At 45.6% G+C, this 11,337-nt stretch overlaps 1 protein-coding gene and 2 non-coding genes across 3 annotated transcripts; 1 reads left to right on the top strand and 2 right to left on the bottom strand.

Annotated features, from left to right (window-relative positions):
- Positions 1–4,061: 4,061 nt before the first annotated feature.
- On the bottom strand, positions 4,062–4,133 carry TRNAW-CCA (transfer RNA tryptophan (anticodon CCA)). Its single transcript has one exon. It is a non-coding gene; the product is annotated as a tRNA-Trp (tRNA).
- Positions 4,134–4,761: 628 nt separating this feature from the next.
- Positions 4,762–4,833, bottom strand: TRNAD-GUC (transfer RNA aspartic acid (anticodon GUC)). The gene has a single exon. It is a non-coding gene; the product is annotated as a tRNA-Asp (tRNA).
- A 72-nt stretch (positions 4,834–4,905) lies between these two features.
- L2HGDH (L-2-hydroxyglutarate dehydrogenase) lies at positions 4,906–6,885 on the top strand. Its single transcript, XM_001371794.4, has one exon. It carries the CDS (start codon positions 4,960–4,962, stop codon positions 6,295–6,297), a length of 1,338 nt encoding a protein of 445 aa, XP_001371831.1. The 5' UTR covers positions 4,906–4,959; the 3' UTR covers positions 6,298–6,885.
- Positions 6,886–11,337: the final 4,452 nt, after the last annotated feature.

The following is an 11,337-nucleotide window of genomic DNA, read 5'->3' as shown; positions in this document are numbered from 1 at the left end:
AATATACATTCTGTTAATTATCCCAGTTTTGGCAATGACAGTTCTACTATTTGTATTCTTCATGCCATCTCCTCTGGTGGACTGCCCCCCAAAATCGGCCTCTTTTTTCTCTATTTTTCCATCTTTCCCTACCTCTACACTTCATCCTTCTGGCATCCAAACATGCACGACTATCCCCAAACCTTAAAAAACAAACAGAAAAGACAATTTTCAACACTTGATTCTATCATTCTCTTGAACTGCGTGCTAGTAAATATGGGGCAGACTGGGGGATAGAGGGCAAACAGAGTATTCACATTTTCTCCATCTCTTTCTGAGTCTCAATCAACAAAACAACAGATCGAGTTTTCTAATTTTTGAGGCATAAATGTCCACACTTAAAATTTAACAATCCACTAGCCCCAAGTTTCTGCTGGCTCCAGCAAATCCCTAAATCTTTCTCTTTTTTAAACATACTCATGGAAAAAGCTTTATTTTTTATCTCCATTTTCTTTTTTCCTTCTCTTCTCAAACCCTTGCAGTTTGGTTTTTGATCTCATCACTCAGCTGATGCTACCCTCTCCAAAGCTACCAATGACTTCATAATTGCTATCACTGACAGCCTTCCATGATCCTCATTCTTCTTGACTAAGGCAGCTTTTGACATTGTGGACCAGCTTTTCTTTGGGGGTGTATTCTGCTCTGTCCAGACTCTCCTTCCTCTCTGGTTCTCTCTCATTACCAGTCTACTCTTACTTCCAAGGCTCTGTCCTAGACCTTTCTTTCTTCCTCCTTCTCTCTCAATGATCTCATCAGTTCCCTTCAGTTTGATTATGGTCTTTGTGCAGATCAGGCCTAGATTTGGTCTATCCAAGTCTATCTTCTTTTTCTCCTGAGGTTTTCCATCTGCCTCTTGGATATTTCCAAATGGGTATCATAGGCATATTTCATTATCATTATCCCAAAGCATACCTTCTTCCTAAGTCCCCAGATTATGTAAAGTTTCAACATTCTTCCTGACTCTTGGTTTCACAACTTTGGAATCATCCTTGACTTTTCTCTTTCCCTCATACTCCAAAGGAATGAATAAATGGAATGGGCAAGGCCATTTATTAAGCTCTTACCCAGAGCAAAGTGCCATGCTATGCTCTGGAAATACAACCAGAAAATAGCTATATTATCCGTTTAATAGCCAGGATGTCCTCAAAATCTTAGTGCAGTTTTACCTTTTAATAGCTTTTAATAAGCACATTTTATCTACGGTTTAGGCATTTGTAGTTTTGATCTACATATATTAAGACTTTGAGGATGCCCAGCATACAATCATGTGATCTATTGTCAAATGTCAACCAAAATGGAATGTTATGGAAAGAATAATATTTATATCATAATGAAGTTTTTTGTTACTTTGAAAACAAAAATGAGTCCAATTGCCAAAAAGTTTTTGAAATGTATTTTAGTTGATGAAATTAAAGTCGTTTAATGAAATAATATATGCTGCAAAATGTACTATGTAGAGAGTAATTTTACTTATGAAGATAGCTGATTTCAGACATGGTTCCTTATAGTCTCTTCCTCTGAAGAAATAATTTCACTATGGATTCTTCATATTCTTCCTCATAGTTTTTTCACTCTTTCAAAGCACAATTTGTCCACTTACCAGGTCTATATAAGTAATACATTTTTTTTGAATGCCCTTTCTCTTCTCCCCTCTTCTAACAATTATATATACTAAGCACTCTTTCCATTATATTCCCTCTCTCTTAAGTTTGATCTTAGACTGCATAGAAATAAGGAATATATTCTCAGGAAAGGCTGTGATAGTATGGTCTGTGATTCATATCTTTCAAATCGTGCCATTTACTCTAAAAACACAAACCATTATTTTCATTTTTATAGCACCTTCATTTCTGAATATATTCTACTCTTTGCTTCCTCATTGGTCGATCCTAGAAACAAAGACTAGGAAAAGAAAGATGAAAAAGAGGTAGTTCACATTAATTGCCTGAGACAGCAGGAACAGTTTTCCACACCCCTCATCCCCGGAACCTCTTTTTTTCTAGGGTAAGTTTCTTGGTTGCTGAAATTATTCAGTGAATTGAATGCTTTTTCATCAGACCTTAAGTCTGCTGTCCTTTCTTTGAAAGGTAAAAGTAGTTCAGATGAACAGATCAAGAGGTGAATGGCCAATTTAAAATCCCAATAGGATAGCTGTTCTGTCAGTGGCCTAGACTTTGGGACTGGTAAGGTGGAGCTCTCCTTATGCAAAAAGACCTCTTGAACTTGTCTGGGGGCCTGAAATTCTATCAGCCAAGACAGTTCTTTGAGTGCTGGAGGTCTTTTTGTCCACATCTTCAGGAATCCTGTATTTGCTTTGTGGGCTCCAGATGTTCTTTGACAAGGAATAAAGATCTATAACTGTATTGTAGAAAACAAACGCATTTATTACACTTAGTATGCGAGGAACATCAAAGGGCTGGATGCTGAGGCATGGGGTGAGTGGATATTGCTGATCCCAGGAGCTGGCTTTTGTTAGGTGGTCACGGGAGGGTTTGTCCTTCTAATATGTAATCATTGTTTAAAAAGAGACTATGCGGCTTATTTTTATTGAAAGGATTAAATTTCTTTCATAAAAGAAATCATGTCCCCCAAACATGTCCTTGAAGAATGGAAAGGGTGTTTGCTTTAGATGGACAGATGGAGCATTTTATTATCCTGGCCAGGCACTTCATGAGGGCCTGAGTTTGACTCCGTAACCTCGGGCAAGTTCCTTAACTTTTCTGGATCTGAGTTCCCTTACCTGCAAAAGGGACTAGGCTAGACAGCTCCAGATCTCTGGGCCAGTGGTTTGTAAAATGCATGCACTGGACCCTATTGGCCTCCAGTATCTGAACTCCCTCTAGAGTCAGTATTCTTCCCTTGTAATAGGCATGCTATTGTACCTTGCCAACAAGCAGAATGATGATCTAGAGTAATAAGGACAGACACCAGAAGAAAAGGTCCACCTTCAGAACAAGGTCTAAGCCCCAAGTATTAGTTTAGGGGTTCTAGATCTGTCAGGATCTGTTGCTGCATCTAAAGAGGGATCCTGAAAAAATTCAAGGAGCCAATCAATGGCCGCTGGGGACCAAAGGCCCTTCCATGTGGTGTGTGAAATGGAGAGCTACCTGGCTGTTCTGGAGTCATCCAGGGCAGAGGAGGGAGGGTCGATGGGAGAGTATCAGCTACTCTCCCACCTGGCTAGCAGAGATGTTTACATATTAGCACAACCCTAGGGCTGGGAATGACCCCACCCAAGAGGAACTGGTTAGGGGATAGGGGAGAGGTACAGCCAGGGGAAGTCGCCAACTCGTGACCCCGGTGGCCATCAGGTTTTGGAGGCCTGACCAGAAGCTGCCCCACTTGGTGCATCTCATGGGTCACTGGAGGTCTTCGGGGCTTTCAGGGAGCACGAGGAAGGGTCGTGAGGGTCCCGTTAATTAATTGCCCTAGGAATCACTTAACCAGGATAAACTAGTGTTCTGGGGAGCCTGCACTGCGATGAAACATCAGACAGGGGTAGGGGTTACCAAGAGGCAAGAAAGTGCCAGTTTTCTTTACCTTGGGCGTCCTGCTCCTGGGGGAGAGAATGCTCGTAGCTGCCCTCTCCACCAGCCCCCCACGTTAGAGCGGTGCTCAGGCCCAGATTCAGGGGGGGCCTCGCCTCGTTCACTGGGTCACTTCCAAGTGTGTATGTGTGTGTGTGTGTGTGGTGGGCTGAAAGACCCAGATGACCAGAGCACTTCGAGTTCTCCAGGTCCTGCACTCGACTGCCCTTGGAGGAATCCTCTCAGAGCCAGAGCCTCAGCCGCATCTGTACCGTTTCGGCTAAGAGTACCGGGCGGCAACTCCCCAGAACTAGTCAAGTTAAATGGGTCAGTGTGAGACGGTGGGGGTGGGGTGGCGGCCCCTACTGCAGGCTAGTGGTGTGGTCGGGTCCATGGAGCCGCCAAGGAGCGGGCCCAAGGGGCGCATCCAGCAGACTTGTTTAAAGGATGCTTTGTACCCCAACCTATGTTAAAAAAATAAAACAAAAACATCCCTGACCCCGACGTGATTCGAACACGCAGCCTTCTGATCTGGAGTCAGACGCGCTACCGTTGCGCCACGAGGTCCTGCTGAGCTATGGCGCGCGCGAGCTCTTAGAACCTCGCCGCCGCCCTGCTCTCCGCGCCTGCTCAGTGCACATCGGTCCCCCACCTCTCCAACCATCCCGCTTTCTCTCCTCTTCCTCTTCCTCCCCTTCCTCCTCCGGCGAGGCGGGGACTCCAAGTCGCTCGCTCCCGCTCTTTCTTAGCCCAGCCCTGGGGTTCCCAAGACCCAAGTCCTAGCTTCCAGCACAAAGGCCTGGGGGTGGTGGGGAAAAGAGAGGCGTCTCCCCGCCCTCCACTTTCCGCCGGGGGCCCAAGAAGGTGGCTTCCGCCGCTTCCCGCCCCGCCCCGGCGCGCTCCCGGGGCTACCGTCCCCGTTCCGCCGCCCCACCGGGGGGGGGGGGGGCAGCGCGCTCGTGCTCCCGGCGACCACGTGCACGCGCCTTGGTGTCCGGCTTTGTACTGGGCATTGAAGTGGCCTCGATAGGAGGAAGTCGCCACTCCACAGTGTCCCCATACCCGGACTTCCTTTTTACCAGCAAACACCTGGAGTTTAAACACTTTCCATATTCCGAGAGCTCTGCTCCTCCTCGTCTACCCCCCAAATTAAATTTAAATACCTTTTCGGTGTAACAAAAAAACATCTTTAACTCTCCCCGTCGGGGAATTGAACCCCGGTCTCCCGCGTGACAGGCGGGGATACTGACCACTATACTAACGAGGAGCTGGTGCTCCACATCTTTCCTTAGACTATTCCTTCCCATTCTCCTCCCTCTCCCTGCTCCTCCCTCACTACCGGAAGTTCCCAGAAGCCTCAGCCCACTGCACACATTCAAGCTGGAGCGACACCATGCTGCTGTGTGGGGCCACCATCCTGGTTCCTAGGGCTGCCCTGTTGACCCGGCTCCTCTCGGGCTTAGGAGCCCTGCGGGGCCTCTCCAGCATCAGTGCCAACAATACTTATGATGTGGTGGTGGTGGGTGCAGGCATCGTGGGCCTGGCAGTGGCCCGTCAGCTACTTCTCCGTCACCCTAACCTCCTCGTGGGTGTCCTGGAAAAAGAGGCAGGTGTGGCGAGGCATCAGTCTGGCCACAATAGTGGAGTCATCCACAGTGGCCTCTACTATGCTCCCGGCTCCCTCAAGGCCATGCTGTGTGTGCGAGGTGCTGCCCTGCTCTACGCCTATTGTGAGGAGCGCCATATCCCTTACCGTCGCTGTGGCAAGCTGGTGGTGGCTGTGGAACGCAGTGAGGTCCCTCGCCTACGGGCCCTCTATGAGCGGGGCCTGCAGAACAAAGTGCCTGACTTGTGCCTGCTCCAGCCACACGACATCCAGGAACGGGAGCCATACTGCCGTGGCCTGCTGGCCCTCGAGTCCCCGCACACGGGCATAGTGGACTACAAGCGTGTGGCTGAGGCCTATGCCGAGGACTTTCGTGAGGCTGGTGGCCTCCTGCACACAGGCTTTGAGGTGAACAGCATCCAGCTGGTTGGGACTGGTGCGCAGGCCCCCATTGAGCTCCTTAGCACAGGTGGGGCCCGCATCCAAAGCCGCTATGTGGTCACGTGTGCAGGGCTACAGTCCGACCGGGTTGCCCAGATGAGTGGCTGCAGCTTCCAGCCCAGCATCGTACCCTTCCGTGGGGACTACTTGGTGCTGCGACCTGAGAAGGCGCACCTGGTCAGGGGTAACATCTACCCTACGCCCAATCCCAGCTTACCCTTCCTGGGGGTCCACTTCACTCCCCGCATGGATGGCAGTGTGTGGCTGGGCCCCAATGCTATTCTGGCTTTCAAGCGTGAGGGCTATGGCCTCCTGGATTTCGATGCCAAGGACACGTGGGATACAGTGCTTAACAGAGGCCTGGCCAAGTTGCTCTTCCGACACTTCAAGGCTGGCGCGGCTGAGCTCCTTCGCAGCTTCTCCATGGCAGCCACCATCAAGGATCTACAGAGGTTTATTCCCGAGATCACTGTCAAAGATGTGGCTCGAGGACCTTCTGGGGTCCGAGCCCAAGCCCTGGATGGGGAGGGCAACCTTGTGGATGACTTTATATTCGACGGAGGTGTTGGTGCTTTGGGAAGTCGGATCCTGCATGTGAGAAACGCACCCTCTCCAGCAGCCACCTCATCTCTGGCCATTTCAGAAGTGATTGTGGATGAAGTGGAACAGAAATTTGAAATATAAACCTTGGAGGCAGAGGCGGACATTTAGAGACATGACCAAAGAAGTAGCTTTCTTATTAGGGCATAGGAGAACACTAAGACGTGAATATGATTATCTTATGAAATGAAAACCAATGTTCCTTTATTTTTAATTTTTAATTCCCAGAAAGCTTGCCACAAAGATTGTTCTGGATTGGGTGCCAATGAGGGCCACAAAAATCACTTAAGTCCTTTTATTCTTCCTAGGACATCTTTGTTTTTAAACTCTTACCTTCTGTCTCAGTAATAGCTCTTAAGACAGAAGGGCTAAGGTTGGACAAAAGGTTAAGTGCTTTGCCCAGGTACAAACAGCTAGGAAGTGTCTGAGGCCAGGATTTGGAACCTAGCCTTCTTCTCATGCTTTAGCCACTATTCTTCCCAGGACATCTCATGTTTTCAAATCTTGGTGTGAGATGTTAGCAATTTGTAATTATTTTGTAATCATTATTTTAAAAAATTTATATATGTAAAGTATATGAAAATCACTGGGATGGACAATGACAATGATTACTATGCAATATTTTTAATATGGGCTCAATCAAAAGCTATTTATTAAATGATTACTATCAGGCATTGTGTTAAAAGGTTTTAGATACAAGAAACAAAACAGGCCCTGCCTGCCCTCAAGGAGTTCACATTCTTTTAGGGGAAAGAACAGGTAAATAACTTTTAAAAGAGTAAATGGAAGGTAATCTGAGAAGATTCTGGGCCTGACAAAGGCCTTTAGTAGAAGGTAGGATTGAACTGAGGCTTGAAAGGAGGCCAAGGAATCAAAGAGGTAGAGGTGAGGGGGACAGCCAGGGCAAAGGCAAGGAGTTAGCAGCTCTCTGGCTGTGGTATGATAGGAACAGTCAGTAGGCCACACTGTAGCTACATCATGAAGGATATCTAGTACATGGAGAAGAGTAAAATATAAGACTTGGGAAGGAAGGGAAGGGCCAGGGCATAATAATTTCACATTTAATTGTGGAGGTAATAGGGAGCCAAAAGAGTTTGTTGAGTTGATGGATGACATAGTGAGACCTATGCTATTGGAAAGTCTGGCCACTGAGAAGGGATGGATTGGAATGAGGACATACTGAGGAGACTATTTGGGACACAACTGCAATAATCCAGGTGACCAAGGCAGTGGTGGTTTCTATAGTAAAAGAGATACATACAAGAGATGCTAAGAAGGTAGAAACCACAAGAGATGTCAATAGATTACATTCATGGGGTGAATGCCAGTGAAACCAAAGTTTGTGAGCCTGGGTGACTGGGAGGTTGGTAATGCCTAAAGAAGAAATAGGAAAGTTTGAAAGAGGTGAAGGTTTGGAGGAGACAGATAATAAGCTCCATTTTGGACATGTTTGAGCTTGAATTTCACCCTAATTTAGGCCATGCTGCTGGAATCACATCCAAACAGTTCTTGCTTTGCATAAGTGGGCCATTTGACAGACCTCTACATAAAGCAATTTTTACCTAATTAGAATTTGCCCAGGTCTGGATTTGGGAGGCCCTGGGTTAAAATCTGGTCTTAGATACTTCCTGGCTGTGTGACCCTGGGCAAGTCTCTTAACCCTGTCTGCCTCACCCTTGCCCTTATGTCTTAGAGTTGTTAATAGGACAGAAGGTAAGGATTCTTAAAAACAAGAATGGGCACCATGGACAGAGAAATGGGAGGAAGAGGAGGCGGGAACATGTAGGGCCAGGGATAGTCACACCTAGCACAGAGGGACAGAAGACAGATACCCAGGTAGGTGGGTAGAGTAGGAAAAGGTCTCCCTTGGTCTTAAGCCACGTGGTGCCCCCTCCTTCCCCTAGCCCCTCCATTTTGGCTCACAGCAGTCTCTGCTTTCTGTGCCTCTAGTCTTCTGTGTGTGTGTGTGTGTGTGTGTGTGTGTGTGTGTGTATGTGTGTAAGTAACACACACACATGGAATGGGGTGCCAAACTAAAAAGAGAGATAGTACTGTACAGTAAAATTAGCAGGTGATGTTTTGGAATGGAGATTTCTTTCAGAATTCTTTAGGTAAGGTCAAATTTGTGTAATGCAAATTTATGTAAAGTTATACCTGTCTGTAAATGCATGTATTATATATAATATCCATAGGCCTTTGGGCCCTTCCGTGGTGACAGTGGTGGAGAAGGAGGTGGAAGAGACTAAGAACTAGGTTACTATTTCAGTATCCTCAGTGGGTTTAAAGGCTTTGCACTGTGAATACTGACTCCAACAATACTTATCATACCCCATCCATGTCCTCTCTTCCTGTGTACCTCTTGTCCATATCCTATCACGGAGGAGTTGCCATTAGGTAGTGAAATAAATGGAACAATAGACCTGGAGTCACAAACACTTGAGTTCATCCTGAGGCAGAAACTAATTGTGTGACAAATCACTTAAGCTCTCAGCCTCAATTTCTTCATCTAGAAAATGGGAATAATAAGGGTAACCCCCTCACCCCTAAATATATAGAAGACCTTCTAAGCTCTTTCAGAGGGGAATGTGAAATATTCGAGATAGGGCTATATAAGTATTGTGTTACCATTGGAAAAAAAGAAAGTTTAACAGGTTGGGTGACTTGGTTATACCACCAGCAAGAAAGTTAACATTTTCCCCCTGAAGCACGGCTGTTGAGCTCCCATCATGTGGCTAACATACGATGGATGTATTCAGGCCTGCTTCATATTTCATTGCCTTTTTCTACTTTTGACCTTGTCAAGAAAATAATGGCCCAGTATTTGAGTCCAGTTAGACACATCCCTCTGAATGCAGTTAAAGTAAGTCAACATACCACTCTTCTGAGGTTCTCCTACATTCAGGGCACTGTTGGGAGACAAAAGAAATCATTGTGAGATGATGCTTCTACTCTCAAAGTTTCAGACTGCTTGGAAAAGCAACAGATGGAAAGGTAATACCTATTTAAGTAACAGTTCAATGAGATGTCATGAGACTGTGTGGCTAATTATAAAATTAATTCCTTGAGCTATTTGAATTCAGAGGAGGGAGAGAGCATCACTTTAGGATGGTTAAGATAGGGTAGAGAGAAGAGACAGACTTTATGCTAGATTAGATTTCATGTAATTGACTTAACTGGAGGCTAGTGTTTCCCTTCATAGGGAAGAGCTTACATTCTGCTTCGAAGGTGGAAACAAGTTAGGAACTCCATAGAAGGGGAAAGGAACAGGCATTTATTAAGTACCTACTATATATCAGGCACTTTGCAAATATCTCCTTTGGAAGCTAGGGACAGGTGGGGAAATGGAGACAAAAGAGATGAAATGATTGCCCAGAGTCACACAGCTAGTAAGTATCTGAAGTTGGATTTGAACTCAGCTTTTCCTAATTCAAGCCCAACATTCTATGTACTACACTACTTGGCTGGCCCTAAGATAAGTATAAAACCAGGTATGGAGCCATCAAAGGTGATATTTCAGGGAGGGAGAAAAATATCCAACTTCAGAGGTGTGGTTAGGGTTAGGGATAAGGAAAATCTGGAAAGGCTTGACACCATGTCCTATATCTTCCAGACTAAGAAGTGGCAAGCCTATACCATCATGAAGATATATGTGGAAGAGTGATCTCCAACCCTGCCCCAGGGAAACTGAGAAGTGGCCTGTCCCAGCAGCAGCCAGGGAACGCCATGAAGGTCACACACCTGTTACTCTTCTTCCTAAAAAGGAAGGGGAAGGAGACACCAATTAGGTTTGGGATCGGGGATGAAACATATCCTCCACCATGCTAAGTTGGAGTATCTATCACACCATCTCCGCGGACACAGGGCTATATTTAGAGACAAAATGACATGAAGGCAATTAAGAGGTGAAGGTCGTCTTAGTTTATGCTTGTTGGTGATTCTGAGCTTATACTTCTGTGCTACTTTAAGGGTACAAAAGGTTTTCTACACTGGAATCCGCTGGGGATAGGAAGGGCAAATATCACCAGGCTCAGCTTGCAGAAGAGGCTCAGAGATTGCCCATAGTTACCCAGCTAGTAAGAAATGTGTGTTTTTTGGGGGGGAGTCCTAAGGTTATAGAGTTAGAGAGGACATAAGAGATCCAACCATTCCTTCACCCCCCTCCCCAAGTATGGTATACTAAAAGGAGCCGTACTCCTTCATCTGAGCTGCCTCTACAGCTTCCCTTTCAAATTGGGTTAAGTCACAACCTGCCAACCTCAGTTTCCTCTTTTTATGAGAGAGGCTATCAAATTCATCTTCTCAGATGACATATGAGGAAATAGAATCAGAGATAAAGTAAGGGTCATATGGGGGGTGGGTGGGAAGACAGGTCACATGGGAATAAATAGCAGAGTTGGGATTTGAACTCAGGCCCTGTGCCTCCAAGATCAGGGCTCTTTCCACAGCACTATACAATCTTTTCTGCAAGAGAGGACAGAGGCCCAGAGATATTATGAGATTTATTACTTAGGATCACACATGTACAAAGACATGCAATTAATATTTGAACCCCAGATTCTCCACCCAGTATTTTTTTTTTATCACAGGCTTATAAAGGACAGAGGGATAAGTATTATTGCCTTGATTATATAGATTAGTAAACTGGGGCTCAGAGGTCATATAACATTAAGGAAAAATGAATGATGTTGGGGCAGCTAGGTAGCTCAATGGATTGAGAGCTAGGCTTAGAGATGGGAGGTTCTGGGTTCAAATTTGACTTCAGATACTGGCAATTCACTTAAATCCAATTGCCCTTACCTCTCTTCTATTTTAGAATTGATACACTGACAAGAAGGAAAGGATTAAAAAATTGATGTTTTCATAGCAAATTCCAGGAACATTTATTCTATGATTTCCTTCACTATCTCCTCTTCTTCCTCCTCCACTTTCTTAATTCACTTAGTTCATGAAACATTAAGAGCCTCCTATGTTTAAGGTGCTAACAAAATTGTCTTTCATTTGATTTCAGCTGACAGGGACATCAGAGGCCTTCTAGTCCAACCCTTTTATTTTGAACAGATTAGGCTCACACCCAGAGAGGTTGTGATATATTCAAGATGACATCAGGAATGAGAGACAACAGGA

This window comes from Monodelphis domestica, chromosome 5 (assembly GCF_027887165.1).
Source record: "Monodelphis domestica isolate mMonDom1 chromosome 5, mMonDom1.pri, whole genome shotgun sequence".
NCBI classification, from domain to species: domain Eukaryota; kingdom Metazoa; phylum Chordata; class Mammalia; order Didelphimorphia; family Didelphidae; genus Monodelphis; species Monodelphis domestica.
Note: the sequence above shows the minus strand (reverse complement) of the source record. Positions and strands in the feature narration are given on the sequence as shown.